Genomic DNA, 26,956 nt, shown 5'->3' with positions numbered 1-26,956 from the left:
TGCAGATAAATGAAACTTACTTGTTTTCACACCTAAGTTTTCTTTAGGTTGCCTGGATTTGACAGACACATTTGCCAAGTGTTTACTTCTCTCCTTTCTACAACAGATCACATGGGATGTACTTGAATCGTTTCTGGAGACCCACCGTGCTCATTGTGAATTTCAGGGCTGGAGCTCTTGAGGTGTACAGAGCCATTTATCCGCACATGATCCCAGGCTTCTGTGCCTTTTGACCACTCTGTTTTCCAAGTGTTCCTGTCCTCTCCATGTCCATCTCTGCTTCCAGTGTGCCTGCTGGTCAGCCTAGTATGGATGAGGGAGGCCCATAGCCACAGTGATCGAAACTGTCCCTGAAACTAAAATGGTTAACAGTTACTGAGCACTGACTAGGTGTCAGGCACGTCATCAGTTGTGTGTGCATTAACCCATTTACTCCTTACAACAACCCTATAATGGAGGCGCTAGCCTAAAGGTTCCTCTTTGAGTGAAAAAGCCGAGGCCAACAATGGAGGCGCACAGCCAGAAGGCGGCAGCGCTGGAGCCTGACGCAGGCAGCCCCTGACCTGCAGAGCCTGCCCTCCTTCCCACTCACTGCCGCCTCCAGAAGCGACCACAGTCTGCGCAGGCCGGCCCCTTCCTTGCTCCTCCATGAATTCTGGAGCCCTGCGTTCATGGAGGCCTCTTTGGAAGCACCTGGCATTCACATCACAGTCTGAGAAAAACTAATTTGAGGGCCCACTCTTTGGAAGAATATCCAAATAGATAACACACTGTCCTGTCTAATCAAGAGAAATGGGGAGAAGGCACAAAAACAATATTAGAGATGAGAAAGGGAAAATAATCAAATACAGAGGAAGTCTAAAGAAGCCAAAGAAAACATCTGATCTTTTTGCTCATGTGTATTTGTGCTACACAGTACATATGAGATGTCCAAATGGAAATGTTAAGTAGACCATTGTATGTATGGTTCACAATCGTCCCCAACAAACTTTACGTACTGTCATGTGTCCCCGTGAGGTTTTCTCCAGCAGGCACTTCAGGGTGGAGGGGGGAGGTGTCCCACATCCCTGAGGGAGGAAGACAATCACATTTCCCTCTGCTAGAGCAGGGGTCAGCAAACTTACGGTCCACACGCTAATGCAGCTCCCCACCCATGTTTGTAAACAGTTTTCTTGGCACACAGCCAAGCTCCATTTCACATGTCACCTCTGGCTGTTTTTTTGCTGCAGTAGAGACCATTTAGTCCTCAAAGCCTAAAATATTTACCATCTGGTCCTTTACGGAATAAGTTTGCTACCCCTGTGCTGGAGTCTAATTTTTCCACTTTCAGGCTAGTTTCTACTTTATACACATTCTTTTTCTTATATTCTTTTCCATTATGGTTTATCACAGGATATTGAATATAGTTCCCTGTGCTATACAGTAGGACCTGTTGTTTATCCATCCTCTATATAATAGTTTACATCTGCTAACTCCAAACTCCCAGTCCTTCCCTCCCCCACCCCCAGTCCCCTTGGCAACCACAGGTCTCTTCTCTATGTCTGTGAGTCTATTTATAATTCATAGATAGGTTCATTTGTGCTATATTTTAGATTCCACATATAAGTGATATCATATGGTATTTGTCTTTCTCTTTCTGACTTATTTCACTTAGTATGATAATCTCTAGTTGCATCCATGTTGCTGCAAACAGCATTATTTCATTCTTTTTTATGGCTGAGTAATATTCCATTGTATATATGTACCACATCTTCTTTATCCATTCATCTGTCAGTGGACATTTAGGTTGTTTCCATGTTTTGGCTACTGTGAATAGTGCTGCTGTGAACATAGCAATGCATGTATCTTTTTGAATTATAGTTTTGTCTGGGTATATGCCCTGGAGTGGGATTGCTAGATCTTATGGTAATTCTATTTTTAGTTTTACCTAAGTAAAAACAGTTTGGAGACAGAGCTTGCTAGGAATGCATATTTCTCTTTACGAAATGTCTCAACAGAATTCATTAATAAATGCTAATAGCTTCTTTTCAAAAGACATCTTAAGATTTTGTACTTATTCTATCGAAGAAATGGTCTGACTTCTTCTTAGTATCATCCACATAAAATGAACTACGTTTAAGACTTAGAGGAAACAAGGTAAGTGGGCTTTTCTTTTTTCCTAAGTGGTCCACAGTTTCCACCATCTGCCAGGCCCTCTCATGTTTTTTTCCGAAGAAAGAAATAACCCTGGGGGATCCTAGATGCTTCTTGCCTTCTACAGCTTTCCCAACATCCTCTCCTCCACCAGTGTTTTTTTGTTTTTTTGTTTTTTTGAGCTTGGCAAGACTCAGCATAATAAATTAATATGAAAAGGTGGAAAAGAATTAAGTGCTAGAAGTTTCTACACTGAGTAACAGTGAGGAACCTCCACACTGTTTCCATAGTAGCTGCACCGACTTGCATTACCACCAACAGTGTAAGAGGGCTCCCTTTTCTCCACACCCTTTCCAGCATTTGTTATTTGTAGACTTTTTAACAATGGCCATTCTGACTGGTGTGAGGTGATACCTCTTTGTAGTTTTGGCTTGCATTTCTCTAATAATTAGTGATGTTGAGCATCTTTTCATGTGCCTACTGGACGTCTGTATGTCTTCTTTGGAGAAATGTCTATTAAGGTCTTCTGCCCATTTTTCTATGGGGTTGTTTGGTTTTTTGGTTGTTGAGTTGTATGAGTTATTTGTATATTTTGGAGATTAGGCCCTTAGTTTCTACCTTATTGGTTCAGAATTTCCAAACCAAGGGAATTCCCTGGCTGTCCAGTGGTTAGGACTCTGTGCTTTCACTGCCATGGGCTTGGGTTCAGTCCCTGGTCGGGGAACTAAGATCCCACAAGCTTTGCAGCACAGCAGGAAGGAAGGGAGGGAGGGAGGGTGGGAAAGAAGGGAAGGAGGGAGGGAGGGAGGGAGGGAGAGGGATGTAGAACAATTTAAAACAAAAAAAGAACTTCCAAATCATGTAGGTGGTGCAGATTCAGCCCTCAAACATGTGCCTGCCTCACGTGCAGTGTCCCAGTTTCTTTCAGATGCTCTTTTTCTAGCCATGGCCTCTGGAGGGACAGCCTTGAGGCTTCTCCTTGGACCAGCGCAATTGTTCTTATCTCAATTTTAGGGATTCCTGGCTATATTGGTTTTCTTTTGCTGCATAGCAAATTATGGTTGTTTAAACACCCAGTTTAAGCTCACAGTTCTGTCAGTCAGAAGTCTAGCATGGTAAGGCTGGCGTCTCTGCTCAGGCTAAAATCAAGTTGTCAGCCAGCTACATTCTCATCTGGATCATGGAGTCCTTTTCTAAGCTCATCCCTGTTATTATCAGGATTCAGTTCTTTGTGGTTGTAGGACTGAACTCCCCATTTTCTTGCTAACTGTTGACCTCTCTCAGCTCCTATGGGCCACTCTTGAGTCCTTGTACCATGGTCCCCTCCATCTCAGCAATGGAGAACCTCCTTTTCAAATCCCTTTCATGCTTCGAATCTCTCTGCCTTCCATTTCTGCCTCCAACTGAAGAAAACTCTGCTTTTAAAGGGCCGGTGTCATTAGGTTATGCCCAAGGGGTAATCTTGCTTTCTCACAGTCAACTGTGCCATATAACATAATCTTATGACAGGAGTAATATCTCAGCATATTTATAAGTTCCACCCATAATCAAAGAGGAGGGCATAATCAAGGTTGAGGGTCATTTGGGGACATCCTAGAAATCTGCCTATAACACTGGATTTTTGCAGGGAGCCCCATTCCAGCTTCCTACCACACAGAGGCCTCAGGCTTCATCTCCAGCCCTACTCAGGCTTATCAAACCCCATCTTGGAATACAGTACACATTTTTCCTAATCCCCTCGTAGACCATTCAGCTTTAGCTCCCCTTCCCTGCTTTGGCTTTTAGTTTCCTCTTCATTTTCCATACCTGAGATTTTCCTTTTTTTGCTTTCAAGATTTGCAAATATTTCAAATATTTTTGTTATATTATAACCAGTATGCTTAAGTGTTTGGAATGGTTGAGGTTTTTCCTTCAGCAGCATGTCAGCCATATTTTCCAGAATTTTAGGGTTATCAAGCTACATTCCAAGATTACAGAGTCCACTGAAGTCAGTGGATCCTTGGAGTCCTAACCCCAGTGAGGAGTGACCAGAGTTTTACAAAGAATTAATGGTTAATCAATCTGAAAATTTAACAATGTGTCAGGTCTAGGGGATAGTTTCCCTGTTTGCATTAACTTTGCTTACTGTATCACTGGGAAAGGGAAGATGTATGAAAACCAACGAAAATAAATTGCAGTATCTTTCTGAGAACTAGACCCTGTCTAATAAAACAGTCAGATTAATTGACAAAAGACAGTTTCCTTAACTGGGTTATCTTGTCCAATTACTTATTATTTTCATATCATTCACCATGACTAAACACATAGTTATTCTGTTTCCATTTCAAATCTGCAAGCTGTTTTCAAAATTGTTGTTGTGATGCTTTTCTTCAGATGTGGCTGAGCAGTATTTTCAAGATAGCATGGCTAATCTTAAGGATGCTGAAGGGATAGGAAAAGCCAAATTTCTTTCAATTCAAGATGATTATTGCCATTTTCTACAAGTCACTGGACAAAAAGAGGTAAGTGAGTTTGGACCACAGCTGACTAGTTATTTACCTGGGCGACCCAGTTGATATCCAAAGGGCTACTCCTGCACTCTGAAAGCATTAAGCATCTACCATGTGCAAGGCATGTGCCAGGCTCCACGGGGAGAGGGATAAATAAAGCCAGGCAGCCACTCTTGGGCAGCTCCCAGATATTCGCTCTCGGGAAACAAAAAAGTTCATGAGAATGTAGATGCCATGTCCACCTGCAGAGTATCTTAAAGGACTAGAAACCTTGAGAACCCACTGGACAGACTCTGCTTACTGCAGCCTGTGGTTCTGGCTGGCATAGAGGGTGGAAGTTAGTGTGTCTAATTCCTCTCTTACTATCTTAGCTAATGGATGAAATTTGCATATCTAATAAGAACTACACAGTGCAGAAGTTACGGCTCACTGTCCGTTGAACCATACAGGCATGTTTTCCATGGCTTGTAAAAATGGAACCAGACCCAGAATTTATATTGATTGGTACTTAAACCCCTGGGAACTTATTCCATAAAAAGCCTAACAACTACCAGATACCCACATGCTTCATTTATACAGATATTTTTTTCAACTCTAACCTGTCAATGGGACCTCCCTGGTGGTCCAGTGGTAAAGAATCCGCCTTCCAATGCATGGGACATGGGTTCGATTCCTGGTCAGGGAACTAAGATCCCACATGCCATGGAGCAACAAAGCCTGCACACCACAACTACTGAGTTTGCGCGGCTCAACAAGAGAGCCCACATGCCGCAAACTACAGAGCCCACGCACCCTGGAGCCCGTGTGCCACAACTAGAGAGAGAAAACCTGCATGCTACAACTAGAGAGAAGCCCACGCGCCGCAATGAAAGATGCCGCATGCCACAACTAAGACCCGACGCAGCCAAATAAATAAATACTTTTTAAAAAACAAAAAACCTCTAACCTGTCAAGGCAAGTCCTTGAGATGAAAACCTTTTTATTTCCTCTGCTATTATGTAGACCTTCTCCCCGACAGCTCTCTCCTAACCCTTAATCCTTCACCCTTCTCTCAGTTGATGTGAGCTTAAGGAACATAGGTTTTTAATCTAGATGCACGAATGTTCGTCGGGCCAAAGTCGGGCTACAGTAACCATAACAAATGGAGTTTCCATATTTTTCTGGATCACCCAACCAAGTAGAGAGGGGCCTTCCAGTGGCCTCAGATTCCAGAACATCTCTAGAAGTTCTATGTGGAGTGCTCAGGGCAGAAATCTGAGGGGAATTCTGCCCCCATCATGCCTCACCCCTTCCAGCTCATCAGTCATTTTTACCTTCAAAATGCCCCTTGAATCCATCCATTGGTTGCCATCTCCACCTCTGTCAGTCATCATCTCCCAACTGGACCTCTCTAACAAACTCTGGCTCCCCAGCTGCTGCTTCCACTCTTGCCCTTTTCTAATCCATTCTGAATAAGGAAACCATGTTGATCTTTGCAAAAAGCACATCTGATCAGTGGACTCCCATTTGTAAAATACTACACTGGCTCCTCAGAGCCCTTAAGATAAGCCAGAATCCCACATTGCCCACAATACCTTGCACGTTATGGATTCTGCTGACATTTCCAGTCTCATTTTTGCCCCCTCCCCTGATCTGTGTTCCAGCCACAGTGGCCTTTTCTAATCCCCGCTTCTGGGCAGCATCAGCTTTTGTCTCCTGCTCTTGGAAGGTTCTTCCTCATTGATCTCCTGGCTAATGCAGATCCATCCTTCAGGACTCACCAGCTTGCCCGATTCCCCTCCCTCAGGCTTCATTAGATTCTCTCCACTATTCTTCATCATAGAATCCTGTCTGATATAATTATATAACAGAGTAATGTATTACAATAATATATTGTGGACAGTTACTGTCCCTGACTAGACCAAATTCCATGACAGCAGGGACTCTCTTATTCGTGGTGAGGGAGCGTTGAGCCAATGGGTGGATGGATGCTTGGCTATGGGCTGTCTGACTGCTCTGGCTGCCACAGGGCATCCACCCTTTTCCCCATTCCTGTCTGGCTTCCTGCCCTGGTGTCTGTCATCACAGCTGCCACACCTCACTGCCCTTGCCCAAGTCACCCAAATCAGTGGCATTGATCTAAAGATGTACCTCACTTCCTGAAGCCTCCCCTGGAGATTTTAGCAAACTGGCTCTTTTCATTCTACAGCCCCTGCCAGCCCTTCTGGTGCTCTTATAAGAATAGACAAAGCTGCTTCTTCCTCAGGTGGGTGCAGTCCGTGCCAGGGCACATTGCTTAGAGAAAAGAACACGGGCCGGACTTCAGCCCTCCTCATTCTCCTGCCAGGCACCCTTGTGCGTGACACAGTCTGTCCAACCAAATGTGTCACCTTGTGTTATGCTCACTCTTGGTTACAGACCTCACTGTGGGTTCCAGCAGGAGCTGGCCAATGGGGCCGGGCCCAAGGACAGTCCCAGGCACGAGCACAAGGATGTGCTCAGACCACCTCAGATGTGTCACAGCCTACATGTGGGCTAGGACCCTTTGCCAACAGGAAGGTGATCCTTGGGAAGGAAAATGCCTTTTAAGGTAAAATGTAAGTGAAGTTTACTTTGCCACAGGTTAAAAGATACTCCGTGTTAAGATACTCTTCTAGTTGTGCTGCTCGGCTGCTCAGGAAGCTTCTCTGACTTCTTATTCCCCATAAGAAAATCTAAACTCCTCAGCCTCGCATGAAGGTCTCCATCACCAGCCCAGCCCGTGACTCCTGCCTCATCTCCCTCTGCTCCTCTTCCTACTTTCTCTGCTATAGTCAAATTAGTCCCCTCACTGGCCTTGAATGTGCCGTGTGCTTCCCCCAGCTCCCACTGTGCTCCCAGGTTCCCATACCCTCTTCTTGGTCCACCTAAATCCTATTTATTCTTCACTTCTCTCCATTAAGCTTTTCTAACTCTCAGAGACTATCACTGTCTCTTTCCTTTAAACCCATATCCATGTGGCATCTCTTCCATTGCCATCTTGACTGCCATTCAAGTTCATGCACATCTATCTCTAGTTTCCCCAATCAGGCTGTAAATGGCGTCGAGAGCTTCATTTAGGAAAAGGTGTCTGGCTCTTCTTTCCATCATTGGCTCCTCCAAGCCTGACAACCAATTTTCATGGAAGAATTGCCAAACCCAACAGTTGCATCACAGACACTGGGAAGGGACACGACAGGCTTTAGCATCAGGCAAGACCCATACCAAGGTGGGTCACACACTTCACAATTTACAGTTTCTCTTCCCCAGCAGTGATTTATCTTTCCATCTGAGAAATTGTTTCTGCCTTAACAGTGCCTTTTACCGTGGTTCCCTGATCCCACCCCCAGCACCTAATTCATATTCTTGCCAATAAACTGAGTAAAGGCCTTGCGAACTCCTCTATCTGGGGAGCGCCAGCAGGATGCCTTCAGGGCTATGCGGTGGGCAAGGCTCCTTCACTGGTTCCTGCTTTATTCGGCTCTATTTTTCTTTTAAGGTCCACTTATTTCTCCCATATATTTTTTTTAAAGATTTCCTTGATGTGGACCACCCCCAAAGTCCTCAATGAATTTGTTACAGTATTGACCCTGTTCCGTGCCTTGGCTTTTGGCCATGAGGCATGTGGGATCCCAGCTCCCCAACCAGAGATTGAACCCGCACCCCCACACGCACTGGAAGGCGACGTCCCAACCACTGGACCAACAGCGAAGTCCCTATTCGGCTCTTATATTGGGCGTTTGTGATCTCTACCTGTAATCATGCTTTTATGTAGAAGATCGTAGAAGAATTTCAGGAGAAACATGGGAGACCGACATACAGGGCTTTCCCTCTGTATGTCTTGGTGTATGACTGAAGAGATTAATACCAGCTCATATTTTGTATTCCATGTTGGTATAAATAAATCAGATAAACCAAACAAGATGTCAAATGTATTTAACTTTTCACCATGTTGGAATGTTTGCTTTTGGTTTCCTGAACTATTTCTTGTGAGAAATGGAAAACCCTGGAATATGTTCTGGATGTTCTGTAAATGCCAGGAAACTCTGTAGTTTTCACTTACATAAGAACATCACTGTGTACAGAGGGAGAAGAGCCTGCAACTAAGAGGGATTAAAACTGGCAGGATCCAGATCCTAGATCTGCCTGCCACTGATGGGCTGTCTGACTCTGAGCAAGTTTCTTGACTGCTCTATGCCTCAGTTTCCTCCTCTGGCAAACAAGGATTAAAATTGTCCTTATCTAAAGGAGATGGTGCAAGTTAAATGAGCTCACACACATAAACAGTTTAGCATGGTTCTTGCCACATAAAGGACACGATGCAATGCACGTTAGCTTTTCTTCTTACTACTCAACTAAAATGGGTTCCTGTAACATCTGAGATGGCTTTTTCTCCAGGGGTCCTTTATGCATTCTCTCTTCAGAGTTCAAACCATTCCTGTCCCCCGCAACACCCCCTCACCCCATGTATATTATCTCCTGATTCCTATTTAAGGAGGAAAGTAGGCTCAGCTCATGAGACACTCTACCCAAACTCATTCCCCTAAAAAGTGAAAATACATACCAGTTACATCATTTTCTTAGGAGGCACTGATCTTTATCCAGCTTTGAACTTTTTATTTAACTAGACAGCTTTTTGTTCCTTTCACAGAGAGCTACCTCCATCCTGAGAGAGTCCCTGGAGGCCAAAGTGGCAGTGTATGGCGATCTCAGTCCCGAGGTGGCAGAGACATACCGGCTCCTGGGCGGGGCTGACCTCGCACAGGGGAACCAGAGAGGGGCCCACAAGAAACTGAAGAAGGTAAAGCTGCAGCCCAACTAATGTGGAAAAAAACCCTCCCACCCTTCCCCACAGGTAGCTTTCTCTCCCTCCACCATGCTCTTTTTAAATGAAACTTTACAAGTGGCTTATTTATGTAAGATAACATCACTTTTGCAGTTGATCTCAACTCACACTTTTTGGGGTAAAAGGTACAGTAATCCTCTTATGCACATAGATTTTTAAATAAATTATCAATTATTCTTTACTATGAAAATAATTTTAAATTTGTACATAGCGTAATTTATCAATCTTTATTTTTTTTTTATTATTTTTTATTTTTTGCGGTACGCGGGCCTCTCACTGTTGTGGCCTCTCCCGTTGCGGAGCACAGGCTCCGGACGCACAGGCTCAGCGGCCATGGCTCACGGGCCCAGCCGCTCCACGGCATGTGGGATCTTCCCGGACCAGGGCGCGAACCTGTGTCCTCTGCATCGGCAGGCGGACTCTCAAGCACTGCGCCACCAGGGAAGCCCTCAATCTTATTTTATTTTACTCTTTCTGTACACCCAGTTTATAGAGGAACTCTTTGTGTGTTCTTCTACTACTTATGTTTATTTTTTTTTAATTTGGAGTTTCTGTGGATGGCATGAGGTATGGATCTAATGTTATCTTCTTCCCAAATGGCTGCCCAGTTGTCCAGCACCATTTTATTAGAGAGTCCATCTATGCTCCAGTGAATTAACACTTTCGTCACATACTACATTTCCACATGTACTTGAGTCTCTTTCTGGATTTCTTTCTATTCCACTTTTCTCTTTGTTTATTTGAATCCCAGTACCTCATTGCCTTAATTATAGAGATTTCATAGCATGATGTAGTAGCTGGTAGGATTAGACTCCCCTCGTGTTTTTTTTTTTTGTCTGCGTTGGGTCTTCATTGCTGTACGCGAGCTTTCTCTAGTTGCGGGGAGTGGGAGCTACTCTTTGTTGTGGTGCGCGGGTTTCTCAGTGCAGTGGCTTCTCTTGTTGTGGAGCACGGGCTCTAGGCGTGCAGGCTCAGTAGTTGTGGTACACGGGCTTAGTTGCTCCGTGGCATGTGGGATCTTCCCGGACCAGGGCTCAAACCCGTGTCCCCTGCGTTGGCAGGCGGATTCTTAACCACTGTGCCACCAGGGAAGCCTCCCTCGTGGTTTTTGTATATCAGGTTTTCTAGATATTCTGGCATCTTTATCTTTCCACATGAATTTTGGTATCAACTTATCTAGCTCCATAAAAAGTTTGTTGGTGTTTTTTGGAGAATTGTCTTTTTTGTAAATGGACATTGGGAGGATTGACATCATTATGATGTTGAGTCATTCTACCAAAGAACAAGGGATGTCTTTATATGTGTTCATGTCTACTTTTGTAACATTCAGGCACATTTTAAAGTGTTCCTCATATAGGTTTTGTACATTTCTTACTAAGTTGATTTCTAAGCATTTTATCTTCTTTAATGCTACTATAAGTGGAGTTTTATCCACTGTTACACCTTTTGACTGGTTATTTTTGTGTATACGAAGACTATAAGTTTCTCTGTGTTAATTTTATATTCTGCTAGTTTGCTTAATTCTTTTCTTGCTTGAGTTAATTTGAGCACCGATTCTCTCAAGTTTTCCAGGTGTACTATTACATCATCTGCAAACAGTTTTACTTTCTGTTTTCCAAGTTTTATGCCTCTGATTGATTTATTTTGTCTAATTGAATTGGTTCATACCTCCAGAACAATAATAAATAATGTGGAATAATAGGCATCTTTGCCTTGTTCCTGATCTTAATGGAAATGCCTCTAGTTATTCCTCATTTAATATATGCTGGCTTTGGACAAAGATTTATATATATTTATCATGCTAAGGGAGTATCCATGAATTTCTATTTTCATGAGTTTTTTTTTTAATTAGAAATAATTGCTGGGTTTTTTTAAAATTAGAAACAATTGCTGGATCAAAGGCTTTGTCAGCATCAATGGAGATAATCAGATGATTCTTCTTAGATCACTTAATATGGTACATTTTATTATAATATTGAACCAACCTTGCATTCTTGGAATAAATCCCCTTAGTCATAATGAATTATTCTCAGTGTGATGTTGATTCTGTTTGCTAATATTTATTTTTTGCAAATATTTTGCACCAATATTTGTAAGTGATATTTGTTTAAGTATCAATGTTATTTTGCTTCATAAAAATAATTTGGAAGTTTACCTTTATTTTCTATGCACTGAAGGATTTTATACAACATTAAAATTATCTAGTCTTTGAAAGTTTGTACCACGTGTAAAACTCTTTAGGCATGGTGCTTTTAGGGGGGAAAATTCCTTGACAATTTTCTCTACATCTTCTACAAACAAATTGGTCTGTTGAAGCTTTCTATCTCTAACAGGGTCATTTTGGTAAACTGTGTTTTTCTAGGTAATTATCTATTTCATTCACATTTTCAGATTGATTTGCCAAGTAGTCTCATGGATTTTCAAATTTCTACTTTTTTAATAGTTATTTTCCCCTTGTAATTCTTAGTTTTTTATTTGGATTTTCTCACTTTTTTTCTTGACTGAGTTAGTGGTTTGTCTATTTTGTTAATTTTTCTAAGAAACAGGATTTGAATTCTATGGATAAATTGCCTTCCTATTCTCTATTTCATTAATTTCTGATTTTATCTTTATTCTTTCTTTCTTTGTAACTTATTTTGTTTTACTCTGTTGGAGTTTTTCCTATCTTTTTGAATTGGGAATTGAATTCATTTGGGTTTTTATTTTTATTGATATAAGTGTTTTAGGCTATGAATTGTCCTCTTATTATTGCTTTAAATGCATCTTATAAGTTCTGTCATGTTGTGTTTTCATTACATTAATTAGTTTTAAAATGGTGAAAACCTGGGAACCTTTAAGTAATATAGCTGCCCAAACCAAAAGAATTAACTTTAGTTCTGAGTGGGCTGTCCTATAGGTCAAGCCTTTTTTTCTCTTTTTATGACTTCTGATTCTGCTGCAAAAAGCACCAGATTTGGTAACATGTGTGGTGCCTATTTTTTAATGAGATAACATATATTTATTATCAATTAGTCAGCAGTAGTTATTGGATATCTTCTATGGGCCACTTACTGTGCTAGGCAGAACTGGGGAAAGACAATGAATAACCAAGATAAATATGCTTCTTGTCTTTGTGTGACTTTCTAGTCTAGGCAGGAAGATATATTAAACCAATCATTTCAGATAATTTTAAACATTACACATGTGCCAAAGACATTACGGTGAGGGAAGAGGTGAGAAAGGTAGCTGAGGGTGGCAGTTGCTCTGGGTTTCTCCATCCCCCACTTTTAAGCTAATGCTTATTGAGTGATTGTTATATCCCTGGCAGTGAGTTAAATGATTTTTATCTATTAACTTATTTAAGCCCTATAGTAACCCTAAGAGTTGGATACCTCTACTCTCTGGTTTTGCAAAGAGGGAAACTGAGGCTGAGAGGATAATTGTCTTAGCCTTGATTGCAAAGCTAGGAGTCATCAGAGCGGGGATTTAGCACCAGGCAGTCCATATTGTGCAGTCTACTCTATGCTATCATCTGTTTTACAGCTTGGGCTTCCACGTAAGATTTTGTTTGAACAGGGCCTTCTTGTGCTTTAAGAAAGTTTGAATACCAGTGGCACAGTGGAGAGAATGCCAAGATAAGGATATGTGGGAGTCTTTGGGTTGCCACTGACAATACAACTCAAATTAGCTCAGGTATAAAGGACTGTCTATTGTCTTATGGTTTCCAAGAAAGCACTGACAGGCACATGATTAGCCGGACAGGAACACAGTGGAGACTTGGGAGAAAGTGCCAAGGCCAGACTAGAATGCCACCAGGGCTCTCTCTGCCCAGGAGTCCTGCCTGCTTCTCTCTGCACCTCCCCCTACTCCTCTCTCATGGCAGCATCTCCCCTCAAGATGGAAATCATGGTGACCAGCCCCCCAGAGTTTTACTTCCTACCCCTGCTGCCATTTCTCAGTCACAGCTTGGAAGTTCTCAGGGAAAAATTGAGAGGCCTGGCTTGGATCCAGTGCCCACCCCAGATCAATCAGCTGAGGCCAGGGGTGTGGTAGGGAGTAAGAACATGGTGCCTTCAAGGCTGATGGGTGGCCCACAGTGGAGGTGGTGCAAGAAACATGGTCCCATAGTTAGAAGACCTGGAACAGGGTCACTAGAGCCCCTCCCTATTTGGGGGCATGTGCATTGAGTATAATAGGCATGCCATAGCCCCTTCCCTTAAGAGAGTCTCAGTAAACCCCTAACTCTGATATTATGTGCTCAGTATTGTGCTACAGGTCCACACTGTGATCAACGGGAGAAAGGGGATTAGGGAAGGTGTCCAGATAAGTATTCCTGAAAAAGAGCATAGCCTAGCAGAGACAGGAATTCCCATGTTGGAAACGAGGTGGAAGAGGAGACTCAAGGGCAAGAGAGTGAAGCCTATTTAAGAAGCAAAAAGCGGGCTTCCCTGGTGGCACAGTGGTTGAGAGTCCGCCTGCCGATGCAGGGGACACGGGTTCGTGCCCTGGTCCGGGAGGATCCCACATGCCGCTGAGCGGCTGGGACCGTGAGCCATGGCCGCTGAGTCTGCGCGTCTGGAGCCTGTGCTCCGCAACGGGAGAGGCCACAACAGTGAGAGACCCGCGTACCACAAAAAAAAAAAAAAAAAAAGAAGCAAAAAGCAGTTGGGGTACCTGTCTGCAGAGGAGCTGGGAATGACCTCGCTGCCATGTTTGCAAGTTAAGGGGCTGAGACTTGATCCTTTAAGCTAGGGTCCCAAACGTTGGCCTGCAAGCTGAATCCAGCCCACTACCTGTTTTTGTGTGGCCCCTTAGTTAAAAATGTTTTTTTACAGATGATTATAAAATCTGTAATCATTTTACAGGTGATCATAAATTGATTTGATAGAGAACACTGACTTTGAACCACAGCTAAGTGAAATTTTATCCTCCCCCTAAAAAAAGAAATCCATTATTTTCATTAGTCGAACTAGATTACCCCAAAAATATACTTATTATTATTATACTTTAAATTTCATCGACAAAAGTTTGTGGACATTTGTTTCGTTTCCTCTCTTGCTAGGTTAAGTACCTACATAGTAGCTCGATTTTTATCTCTTGGCCCACAAAGCCTACAATATTTACCACCTGCCCTTTGCAGAAAAAGTTTTCTGAACCTGGCTCTAAGCATCTAGGAGCCACTGAGGGAATTTTAAGTAGGGCACAATTGGTCTATGTTTGTTCTTTGGATTTTTTTTTTTTAAATCACTGTGAGGACAGTGTTGAGAATGGAATGGAGTGGCCCAAGAATCAAGGCAAGAGGCCTCAGTTTTCTCATCTGTAAAACAGAGAAAACAGCAACCCCAAGCCCTCCTTCACTCCCACAATTGTTCTGAGGCCAGTATGAGGCAAGGTGAGTGGGGCTGCTTTGGTAAGTGCCAGGCCCTGCCCGGATGCAGAGTGCAGGCCGCTGAAGGGCCCAGACAGAGGAAAGAGAGGAGCTGTCCTGGCCAAGGCATACCACCTGCCCTTGGGAGTCTCCACTTAGCTCCTTCTTCCTTGTTTCTCCCCTGAGGAGGGTAGATGGAATATGGAAAAACTCTTCTGAGGGTTCAGCCTAGACACTCAACTCCAGGCAGGGGAGGGACCCAGGAATAGGGGAGGGGGGCAAATGTTAGCAGACGTGCAAGAATTTGAGTTGGAGCCACACAAACCTTCATATGGCCCTGCTGACTCCAGTGGGGCCAGGCTGGTTCCACTACTGACCACACACTGGGGGCCAGGCTTACTGCTGCTATGGCAGCTCATACATTGTTCCCAACCCTCACAGCAACCCTCCAGGTCAGACCTTAGTAGCTCTGATTTACAGACAAGGGGCCTGAGGCTCCTAGAAGTGAATTGTCTATGGGTAAGTTACTGTTAAATAAATCCCACATTTTCCTTAATGCCAGTGGTTTGCCAAGTGTGGGTCTTAAACCCCCTGCATTAGGTTCACCTTCTGAACCAGAGTCTGGGGCAAAGGGCCAGGGGCCCAGGGACCCGCATTTTAGCTTCCAGAGGGAAGTTGAGAATCACTGCTTTGGGCCCCAGGCCCACCCACGGGGCTGAATATCAGCTCAGCTTCAAGAAACTCCAGGTTTCATCACTTCCAGAGCCTGCAGTGGAAGTTGGTGATGTTTTTACCTTTCATTTTGCCTCATTAACCAATCAGTCCTAAATACAATGACTGACATTTTAAAGCTATCTGGCCACTTGCCAGAGTCAGAGAGAAAAGGGTAGAAACGTGTATGTCTGCAGGTCATGGCCGCTGTGGTACACACAGTCCTCATTTCCACTGGTCCCCACGTACCCACCTGAGGACAGGGCTGGCCGCTTCATGAACACCAGGGCACACACAGGGCTTTAAACGTGCCTCTCACATCTGCTCCTGAGCTGGACTTTCTCAGATGCCGTATTTAGTGCTGGGCTCTGCACAGCCAGCAGCAGCAGCAGCTCTCAAAAGCCACTGGCCCAGCGTTTCTCTTGTTTTTATCACAACAACAGCTGCATCCCCCAAGTTTTCAACTCTGGAGCAGGAATCCATTGAATACTGGACTTTCCAGATGTGCTCTCCTGTGCTGAATGGCCCAGGCATGGTTCTGTGGGCATGAAAAACAGGAAGGCACGAGAAACAAAGCAGACAGTGGGATTAAGTTACTGAAAAGAAAACCATAGTATTGATCTTTCTTTCAAAGGCATCTGCAGGGGAACGTTGGAGAACTCTGTTGGCTCCAGATGGAAATTTCCACTGCAAAAGTTCCCATTTTTGCAACATGGAGAACTAGATTTTCTTCCAGGTAAAAGGCTGCAAACAAGAATTCACAGAGACTGTTTCTAGGTCAGAAGCATCTCAGGACTAATCCCAGACCCAGTTACCAGGGTTGGGTCCCATCTTAATCTGGCCTCCCTGTTAGGTACTGTCATCATCAGGGTTCCATCTACCGCCTGATTACTTTATAGCTGTGAACATAAACATTTTCTATAAAAGAATAACAATTTTATGTGACCTCTCTCTCCAAGAAATTCAAAGCCCACTATGATGAATCATTTGAAGAAAGGCAAAAGAAAATGGTTTTTATTCATAGGTTGACTGTGAGAAAGCCAACGCTGGACAGGTGTTACGTGGCCACAGGTCAAGTCTCTAGAACAGACTGTCAGGTCCTTGCTGTTCCTCCAACCGGCCAAACACACAGAGCCTTCTGCAGATGGCTGTATTTTATACATGATTCATGTCCTGTCATTCCATCAGCGGCCCGCCTAGTTTCGCTTTCCCTTTAAGCCTTTGTGGTGTTTTCCTTGTTGCCCTGGATACCAGGCAATCCAGAGCCAAGTTTGGAGTCCCCACAGAGCCCTGTGTTAGCCCGTACCGCTTTCAAGGGTAGAGTCTCATTCGTCCTTGATCCCTTGATCTTGATTTTTCTAATCATCTTTGATTAACCCACTGCTGGGCTGCAGCAATCCACCTCACATCCTTTTTGAAAGAAAGGAAGGTCATAATGACATTGATTTCGTATACAGAATCCTGTTCTTGGTTTGAGAAGTGTGCTTGAAGACACTTCAAGCCCTCATTAGTTACTTGGAGATGTTTGTAAATTGGTTGATATAGTATAAGAATGGAAGCTGATGGTTAAAGGGGTCAAGGGCTTAACCTTCTGTGGGGAAAACATGGAGCCTCCCTTGCCTGCTACAGGCTGGGTGGAAATCAGAATTCCAGGTCTCCTGGCAATAGGATGCCCTGTGTCGTCATCTGCCAGGAAGAGTTGCTCTCCTTGGGGTCGGGCCCCCTAACTATGGCAGCCCAGGCACAGTGCCTCCCACCTTCCCTGTCCCTTAGAAAATATATATAGGCGCTGAACACAGACTGCCCAGGACAAGGCTACATTTGCTATGGAAAGCTCCTCCAATATGGGAACGCTTACCGTGGCTTCGTGGGTGCACAATGCCTCAGGAGTTCCTAAATTGGCATCAAAGTCTGGAGGGTGCAGAACTGTGGGTGTGGACAGACCATCCTGGCCTGAGACCTTCTGGTGTTTGTCAAAACCTCATTGGATGCAGGAGAATTGTGAGTTTATGGGTGGATTGCCTGGGATGGAGAGAAAGGCAAAATCTCCTACCACATAAATTCAGTGTGACCTTTAGCAAGTGGAAAGAGTGATGCTGGGAATGGCAGGTGCTACTACACCAACTCAGGAGGGACTGGGTGGGATGGCCGAGCTCCACATCAGGAGGGACCTGAAAAGCTTAATTTTAAAGGGGGCTCGATTTCTTGCTCTATCTGGCCCAGAAATAGGCAAACCCAGCTTTTCTACAAACAGCTGGCTGTCCACTCTAAAAACAAAGCCTGAATTTATATGTGGGTAATGCAGCAGGAGGCCCCTCCACAGGAGGTCCTGCTGATGCATTTGTTCTCTAAATATTTGTGCTGCAGTTATCCTGGAGAAGGATGATGGTAGCTTGCTCCAAGACAGTGTCCAGGGGCTGGAGCAAAGTCGTGGGGGAGTCAAGGGACGTCAGTAAAGATATAGAACCCATGGCACTTGGCAACTCAGAGGTGACGAGTGAGGGAGACAGCAAGGATGACACCTCGACTCCAAGACAGGCATCGTAGATACTCAGGGAAAGCTTTTCAGACGGGCCACTCTGAGCAGCTCTGTGAGTGGCAGCGCCTGGGCCTCCCTCCCTTTCTCCCTCCTCTCCCATTTCCCTTGTCCCGGGGCCCCTGGTCCTCCTCTATCTGTATTTCTTTCATGGGAGGCTTCCTACTCACCTGTGCAGCAATCCTTGAGTCTCAGAATTAGTGGGCTTCCAGGTAAGGGAGCTACAGGTGTGTGTTTAAGTGTGTGTGTGTGTGTGTGTGTGTGTGTGAGAGAGAGAGAGAGAGAGAGAGAGAGAGAGCGGGGCTGGGTATGCTGCCTCAGACACTTGCCACTCCTCCTGCCTGGAACCCCCACCACCTCCCCCAGACCTGGTGCTCTCCACATGGCTGACTCCCCGTCCTGCAGGTTTCAACTCGAATGTCACCTCAGAAAGGCCTTCACCGACCCAAGTACCCTCTACCACTACTGACACCACCACCCCTTTATTCTTTCACAGCCCATGTTCTTTTTTCTTTTCCACAGCTCTTATCATGAGTTGTTATGCTATGTTTGTTTACACATTTTTAAATGCCTGGCTCCCGCACTACACTGGAAACCCCCATCGTCTATTCCATCACTGAGGTGGACTCAGGGTTGGTGTCTGGCAGGGGCTCAGCAAACATCTGCGGGAATGTGTGCCTGCAGCAGAAGACGCAGGTCCAGAGGACAAGGCTGGTTTCTGAGGGGCTTGGGAAAACCAAGCCCCACCTCCGTGTGACCCTGTTTCTATAGGACAGTGCTGTCTGATGAACGGTATCTTGGTTTGTCCTTTCACTTCCCCAGTGATCATTTCTGCTTGCCTTGTAAAGATTAGTAAATGAAAAGTATATTTGTGTTTTTCTAAACATTTAAGACATTTCATACTTCCACGTATTTTGGCTTCTGACGTCTTCTTTTCTTCTTAATACTAACCTTGAGAATTGACATGAAAATAGCAGCACAGTTCATGTGTTCCTGGGTAACTTCTCCTCCACGGACATACTGTAGCATCAGATAATATGTATAAAGAAGAGTAGTGATTTCAGATTCTGAGCATTAGAATCATTTGAAATATTTTACCTTTCTCTGGCTTTTTCATTTCATGTAAAGACAAAATACACAGGCTTGGCACAGACCCTTCCCAGGCAAGAAAATGTCTTTCTCCGTTTTCCATTATTGAGTTGCATAGCCTTGCAACTGAGATGGCTCTTTAGCTGCAGCCTGGCTGCAATGCCTCTGTTAATAAATAGGATGTGTCCCAGCAGCACTTTCATTGTTGGAAATTTCCCAATAGAGATGATGATGTGATTTCAGGACTTAAGACTGAAGGTTGAGGGAGAAAAGGAGGGCTCAGGCACCCCAACCCACTTCTGCAGGGGCGTTGCCATGACTAGAAATGGCCCTGAGTACCAACTGTAGATTTTCAGAGATCCCCCCCAAAATCAGAAAATATGCTTCCTTGTGAGTTCAGGTTTTCTAAAACTGTTGTGGTTTTCTAAAGCCAGAGTAGACTAAGTCAGCTAACCTCCAAACCACAGCTGCCACTGAGCCCACACAGGGCTCAGTCCACACAGGGAAGGGTGCGAGCTATGTCCACACATACGTCCACACAGGGAAGGGTGCGAGCTCTGGGGCACAGAGGTGGGCTGCAGCCAGGGGGACAGCAAGCCGGTGCCTCCTATCCCAGATTCCTTGGCTCCTGAGCTCCTTAGAAACCTAACTTTCAAACCTCAAAGTCGTGTCAAATATAATTTTTAAGGTTCTCATCAAATGCTTAAGACTGTGTCTTAACTCCCCTGGCTTTATGAATGACACCTAAGAGAAAGCAGCACCTGGGGGACAGCACTCTTTCTTTCTGCTATTGAACGTGCCCAGATTATGACGGTGGAGGTCTGTAACACTACACCCACGATGGAGCTTCCCTACCAGAGGTTTCAGTAGCCCTGTGGTCCAGCCATGTCCTAAGGTTGTCATATAAGAAGTTCATCAGTTGACCTTTTGCTTTACTTACTTATTCATTCATTTAGCAAATATTGCATCTTAGGTGCTAGGGACTGTGCAAGGCCCTGGGACACAAAGGTGAGCAAGACAAACATGGCTCCTTTGGGGACAGCTTGCAGACTGCTGTGAAAGCTCGAGTTCCCTTTTGTCTCCCTGCAGGGAGAGAGAGGAAATCTCCTTGTTTGGTATCTAAGGTATAATAAAAACACAAGTGACTTCTCCCAACCCCTGCAGGTAAAATCAAAGAGAACACAAGCAATATAATGGCTTCCTAAACTTCATCTGGATCCTCAAAATTTGTTTTCTGTCCACTCAAAAGGAAAACGAGAAACACCCTTTGGAGGCTGATTTCAGACCAGAGTGCACTGGCCTCCTTGGAAGAATCTGGAGAGTACAGAATACCTTTATTTATGATGGAGAATGTTCTCCTATCGAGGTTTGAGGAGTTCTTTACTTAGTTCAGCAAGGTGTTTACAATGCCTGGCTGCCAGTAGGTTCAATTAACATTTATTGACTTTGTCTCTAATACCTGTTTTTAACAAAACCTACCTCACGCAAAAATGCTTAAACAAATTTAGCTAAGAGCCACAGAACACTGAAAAATTCAATTTATGTTTCTTAGATAAATATATAGCTATGTAAGACGTTTCCTAGTAAAAGTCAGTAATGGATTATTACACTTTTTAAAAAACGTAGCATTTGGGGCTTCCCTGGTGGCGCAGTGGTTGAGAGTCCACCTGCCGATGCAGGGGACACAGGTTCGTGTCCCAGTCCGGGAAGATCCCACATGCCGTGGAGCGGCTGGGCCCGTGAGCCATGGCCGCTCAGCCTGTGCGTCCGGAGCCTGTGCTCCACAACGGGAGAGGCCACAATGGTGAGAGGCCTGCGTACCACAAAAACAAAAACAAAAACATAGCATTTGAAGACCCGTTCAATTACTGGATGAACCACTTTTTCCTGTCTCGGTGCCTGGTATGGCCTCCCTGGGCACTGTCATCACAAAAGGGATTGGGGCTGAGGGTCTGTTTCCCTCTCCTGGCTGACATCCCTTTACATCTCTTCCCTCTTCAGCTACAGTTTTGGGCAAAGTCCCTTAGTGAGTATAAGTAGCCTTAAAAAAAAAACCCTAATAACACCAGAAAGAGAAGAGTCTTGACTGCTGGGGCATAGGGGGTAGGATGGGGATGGGCTCACCTCTCTCTGGGCTTGATTATTGAAAAGGGCTGCTTTACCCAACCACAACCCTCTCTCCTAACTCCACTCTCTCTACTATCGTAACACCCCCAGTGAAAATGAGCAACAAGGTCTGGGATAGATGTGGTTATAGCAGAACCGGTGAGAATCCGTGTAAGTCCTGTCAGGTGCCATGTCCTTTTTCCCAGGAATTGTGAATATTCACCTAATAGTGTAATACCTCCTTCCCTAGAGGATGAGGGGCCAGGGAGAAGAAACTTCAATAACCAAAGGAGCATGATGGAAATTCCTCCTGAGTTTCAGATTTTGGAGGCCACCTCTTAAGGCAGAGTGTCCTGAGACCTCAGATTTTCTCAAATAATCGTTATAATGTCAGTAAAATTCTAATGCTTCAGTGAATGAATTAACACCATTGCATGTCAACATCAGCTCGTCTCAAAATGAGCTGCATCTGAGGCACTCATAAATATGTAAACAGGGAAGTTTGGATGGGTTTAAAATTAGACCTGATCTTTTACACGGAGTGAAGGTATTCCTGGCCAGGTAGGAGAAAATGAAGTCTGTCTGGCAAGATGTGTTAGCCCTGGAGAGAGGCCTCTCCCCGACTAACATGGATGAGGGAGAGCAGGCTTGCTTCTCGCACGCGTCCGCATCTGAGCCTCCTCTGCCGGGCTTTGGGTGGTGAGTACCCAGGCTCCCAGCAGCTGTGAGCCAAATGGGGAAGAGTGCTAGAAGAGGTTACATCAATTGTCATCAGTGTCCCTCTCCATCTTCTTCCCCTCAAAGCAACACAGAACTTTCTCAAGGTTCCTAAATTTCCAAGGTCACAACAAACTCTCTGTGGATTAAAGCAACGCTAGCTCAAACCCAGGGAATGAGCAGCACATTGCCTAGGCCAAGCCAGGGCCCCAGTGCAGATTCAGAAAGTCCGGGGATTGCTGGGCGGAAGGGCTAGGATCCTTGCCTTTACAGAATTTGGATTATATACTAAATAGAATAACAGGAAAATGTTTACTCCTTTTTAGGTGTTATATAATTCAGCTAAGAAATAATGAATATTTTGTTATATAAAAAATCTTGCCATATTTTCATCTAATAATATTTCCTTCTTCCAAAAGACAACCACATTCTCAGAATCCAGAATCACATTCTCAATTCCTCAGATTGAACCAAACATTCAGATGGTCTTGATGTTTTCCACAGCTCACAAAAAGTATTTTGGCTGCCTGTGTGTTAATTTTCCCAAAGACCTAAAAACAGTTGGCCAATCAGAATGAATACAGTCTTCAGTATGATGTCCCCAAACCCCAAAACTTTTGTGACTCGAGCTGTTACCATGTAGAAAAACACATTCAATCTTTTAAAAATATGAAATATTTCAGATATAAGGAAAAGTACGAATAATATAACAAACACCTCTGAGCTTACTATTCAGTATAAGAAATAAAACGTGACCCATCCAGTTGAAGCCCCCTCCCCACCCCATCTCCAGATAGTTACTATCCTGAATTAGATATCATTCTCATCTATATTATTTTACTATGGTTTTATTTTACATACAAATATGTGCACACATATATGCATTCATCTGCTATTTTCTTTTTCTTCTCTATAATCATGAGATTCATCCATGTGGCGACATACACACATCAAAAATTTGTGTGGTATCATGCATAACCAATACACATATATCACAGTTTACTTATCCATTACTAATATTCCCAAATTGTTCTACAAAATATTCCCAAATTGGTTGTACCAACTTTAACACCCACTATCAGTATATAAAAGAGTTCTTGTTGCTTCGTATCTTTGACAAAGCTTGGTGTTATCATTATCAGACTATAATTTTTGCAGTTTGGTAGGTGAAGGGGCAATCTCATTGAAGTTTTAGTTTGCATTACTGATTACTAGTGAGCTTAGGCATGGTTATTAGCCATTCTGTTTTCAACTTCTTTGAATATCTGTTTATATCTTTTGATCATTTTTCTGTTGGTAGGCTTTTTTTCTCATTACCTTATATGAGTGCTTTATGCTAATCCTTTTCCAGTTTTGTGCAAATATTTTCCCTCAGTCTGGTTTGTCTGTACCTTGCCTAGGGTGCATTTTGGTGCACAGATGTTTTGAATTTTAATATAGTTAAATTCCATCAGTCTTTTACTCTTGGTTTGTCTGGATCTTGTCTAAGAAATACTTCCCTACCTCAAGATCATAAACGTATCCTTCAATATTTTCATCTATAAGTTCCAAGTTTTAATTTCACACTTAGTTCCCCAATCTATCTGGGATTAATTTTTGTGTTTGATATGTGGTAGGGATCCATTTCCTTCCATTTGGAAAACCAGTTCCATTTACTGACCAGTTCAGCTCTTCCTCATGGACCCTTCAGGGCCACTTCTGTCAATCTATCAAGTATTAGACTCTCTGCCATGTTTTGTTGATATATTTGTCTGTCTCTGGATGAAAACCACACTGTCTTAATTACTCTAGTTTTATAAAAGGTCTTGACATTCAGCAAAGCAAGCTCCTCCATCTCATTCTTCTTCAAAATTATTTTGACCATTTTGGGCACAACTCTCATGTCTCTCCCTGGCCCAGTATAAGCAACCAAATGGCAGGACAATAAGCAGAAGGGAGAAATCAAGCCAAAGCCAGTCCTGGATAATATACAGCTGAATATTTAACTCCTAAATAAATCAACGCCTAAGAAATTGCTGCATAGTAATGAATATAGAAAGCCCATATAAGATAAAGCACTTCTTTACAAAAAAGCAAAAACATTTTAAAAAGAAGAAAAGTTTTTTGGGCTGTAGCAAGGGTCATTTAAAATTAGAAACTAGAGACCCCTCCTCTGGTCAATAGTTCTTGCCTTTATTTTCTAGAAACATAACTTTTAAACATAGTTTTGCATACGGATAGTCACAGAGAGTTCTACAAAATAGTGCTAAACTGTACATTTGTTTCCTGGATCCCTCAGGGCATCCAAATTGAAGGTCAGACTGTTCCTGGAAGAAACTCAGAATACACTAATTCCGTCATAGCATGGGTCTATGAATGAAGTATTCTCTCATTTAAGGGAGTCTTGATTTTCCTGCAAAATGCTCTCAGTGACATTTCCATAATCTCACAATTACTACTTGGTGTTCTGCAGTGTCTTCAGATCCAGACCCTCTTATATGGACCACAGGACAAGAGGACTCTGGCCACCCAGCAGACCATGGATGTCCTGTCCAAGTGAGTTGGCCTCCCCTCACACTATTTCCCCTGCAATCAGAATCTCAGATGAAGCTGGTTCTGTAAGGTTCTACAGAACTTTCCGTGGAAAGTTTTACTGACTTCCCCATAATTCATAAACTATGCAAGCCCAGTTCCTTTGAATACCCAGTTGTGAAATATCTTCTTGCCAGATATTAGGAAGAAATTAGCTCTTGAAGAATGTCAGAAACACAGGCTGGGATTCGTCCTCCTGCAGACTGGCCGCCTGCAGGTCATCTCACCTGCTGGAGGGCAAGGGCACAGAGCCCTGCTTGGCCTGCGGGAGCCCTGCCTCAGGCTGCCCCTGAGAGCCCTCTGACTTCACCTTGACGGCCGGCCTTCTGGTTTTCACTACGGCACAGCCTGCGTACACCCAGAGCCCGCAGACTGACGGCCAAGGCCCTGCTCAGGGAAGTGCCGCAGGCGGGACACTGCTAGCGGGGTGTGGCAGGGGGCTGTCTCGGAGCCCACCCGCTGGGCCCAGGCCCCTTTAGCAGCTGAGGGTTGACTGTGTCAGCTCAGCAAGAATGGCCACAAGGAATTAGAAAATGGGAGAAGAAACCTTGCGTTTTCTGTTCCTGTGCCACAAGTCTCCTCTCATTTACAGTCCCTCCTGAAGCTCCTTCACGAAACTTAGCTCAGCAACCGCCAGGCTTGTCTTCACAGCCGCGAAGACTGGGCGCAAAACGCGGGCAGGTCGAGGGGCGCCCCACTCACCCCACCCTCTGCTTGTTCGCAGGGCCCCCGAGAAGGCCGTGAAGCCTCGGCAGCCCCCAAGAGCCAAGGTGGCCTTCTGCACCGGCGGGCCGCAGCACACCGCCCTGGGGAAGGCCAGGCCCAACGCAGACGACTGAGCCCACCCCCACCAAAAGCTCTGCTCATGCCTGGGTGCTGACACTTAGGGTGCTCTATAAATCTCTCTCCAGCCAGAAGGTGGACTTCAACAGTCATTGGCAGATTTTTTAGGCTGTTTGCTCCAAATGCAACAGCGGTCCCATAAACTTCCCATGGGCCACCTTTTGACAGTGGATGCCCTTCCCGGTGATTTGGCGCTGCTATAAAGCATTTTTCTTTTTACCACCTTAGTGGTTTTTCTTGCCAGCAAGAATTTTTACCCATCAGCACTACTGTGGCTGAAAGGCTTCTCTTCAAAAGTTCGAAATTTCCTGTGTAGGAAAGCAGACACACACACACACGCACGCGCGCGCGCGGTGTATAGCCCCTTGGGCAGGCCTGGAGTCAGATCTGGAGCAGTAAGATTCTGGGGAAAGCCCTTTCTTATATAGGAAGGTAATAGAATAAAATGCTAATAAAAGGAAATTTGGAAGTCCTGGGGTCAGTGTTTGTAAAATGAAGTCGCCTCAGAGCTCCTCAGAGCCTGGAAAGGGGCACCGAGGAAGCTTCTCCTCACTCGTGCACTCAGGCACTTATTGAATCTGCTTGAGCACCCAGGATGTACCAGGCGTGTGCTAAGAACTGAGGGCACGACGACAAACAGGACAGACACACTGTCCCCATCGTCTCAGAGCTCGCCATCCAACATGGACGCTAGTCATTAAACATATAATAGTGGAGTTGGTTGATGACAACTGAGGGAAAGAGCCCAGTACCACGGGGTAGGTGATAAATGGCCCTGACTTTTCCTAGAGGTCAGGGGAGGCAGGTGTAAGGGAGTGAAGAGAGCTGAGCAGGAGTGAGGCGGGCACGGAGGAGCTGCAAGGAGGGATGCTGACTCCCTGCTGCTGCCAGCTGTGGCCTCCACTCCAGGCAGGAGAAATGTGGCCACCACTCTGGAGAGCTTTTTGTTTTGGAGTTGGCACAGCCCTTGGCCCCCTACTCTCCCAGTTGTGTTCCCATGTAGGTGGTAAAAGGGTGAGGTGGGATGAGTGCTCATGTCCACAGTGGTCTTTAGTCTCTTGGAGGGGAGGCCATCGTCATTCGAGAACGGAAAGATAGAGGGACATGTTTTGAGCACCTCTCTCCATGCTGTTGGTGGTGAGGTCCCATGCCGGAACGAGGTGAATGAGCGCACAGAGGGTGGGAATGGGGGGTAGGCAGTGCTGTTCCTTCTCGTCCCCACCCTAATCCCATGGGCTGGGGCCCAGCAGGGCTGCAGGCTGCAGCTAATATGGCAGCAGGATGCAGCACGGCCCCCTCCCACTCCAACACCCAGTAGGAAAGCCAAAACCACTCTGGGTCCATTTGTGCTGGCCACCTTGAGAACTGATGGGGGAAATAAACCAACGTTTTGTGGCAGGGTGGAGGGAGGCTGGGTCCCTTGTCCTCGACAGTGTGACAGCTGACTATACAGGCCACCCCTGCTCGTACTCACCCATCCCAGATAGGCCTGTGGGATGAAGGCACCATTCAAAGAAGGCGTGAGATGTCACTACTCACCAAGCGTTCTATCTAGTTGAAGACATGGGTTT

At 44.7% G+C, this 26,956-nt stretch overlaps 1 protein-coding gene across 6 annotated transcripts in view; it reads left to right on the top strand.

Moving 5' to 3' along the window:
• TTC23 (tetratricopeptide repeat domain 23) overlaps positions 1-25,854 on the top strand; it is a 118,521-nt gene extending 92,667 nt beyond the window's left edge. For all 6 annotated transcript variants that reach the window (XM_049706104.1, XM_033431447.2, XM_049706107.1 and 3 more), the window contains 4 exons: positions 4,507-4,634; positions 9,271-9,420; positions 24,424-24,506; positions 25,267-25,854. In XM_049706104.1, the coding sequence (XP_049562061.1) occupies positions 4,507-4,634; positions 9,271-9,420; positions 24,424-24,506; positions 25,267-25,381 (476 nt within the window). In that variant the 3' untranslated portion in view covers positions 25,382-25,854. The remainder of the gene's footprint in view (positions 1-4,506; positions 4,635-9,270; positions 9,421-24,423; positions 24,507-25,266) is intronic.
• The last annotated feature ends 1,102 nt before the right edge of the window (positions 25,855-26,956 follow it).

Source organism: Orcinus orca, chromosome 2 (genome assembly GCF_937001465.1).
Source record: "Orcinus orca chromosome 2, mOrcOrc1.1, whole genome shotgun sequence".
NCBI lineage: Eukaryota > Metazoa > Chordata > Mammalia > Artiodactyla > Delphinidae > Orcinus > Orcinus orca.
The sequence above is the reverse complement of the archived record's forward strand: the minus strand, read 5'-3'. Positions and strand labels throughout refer to the sequence as shown.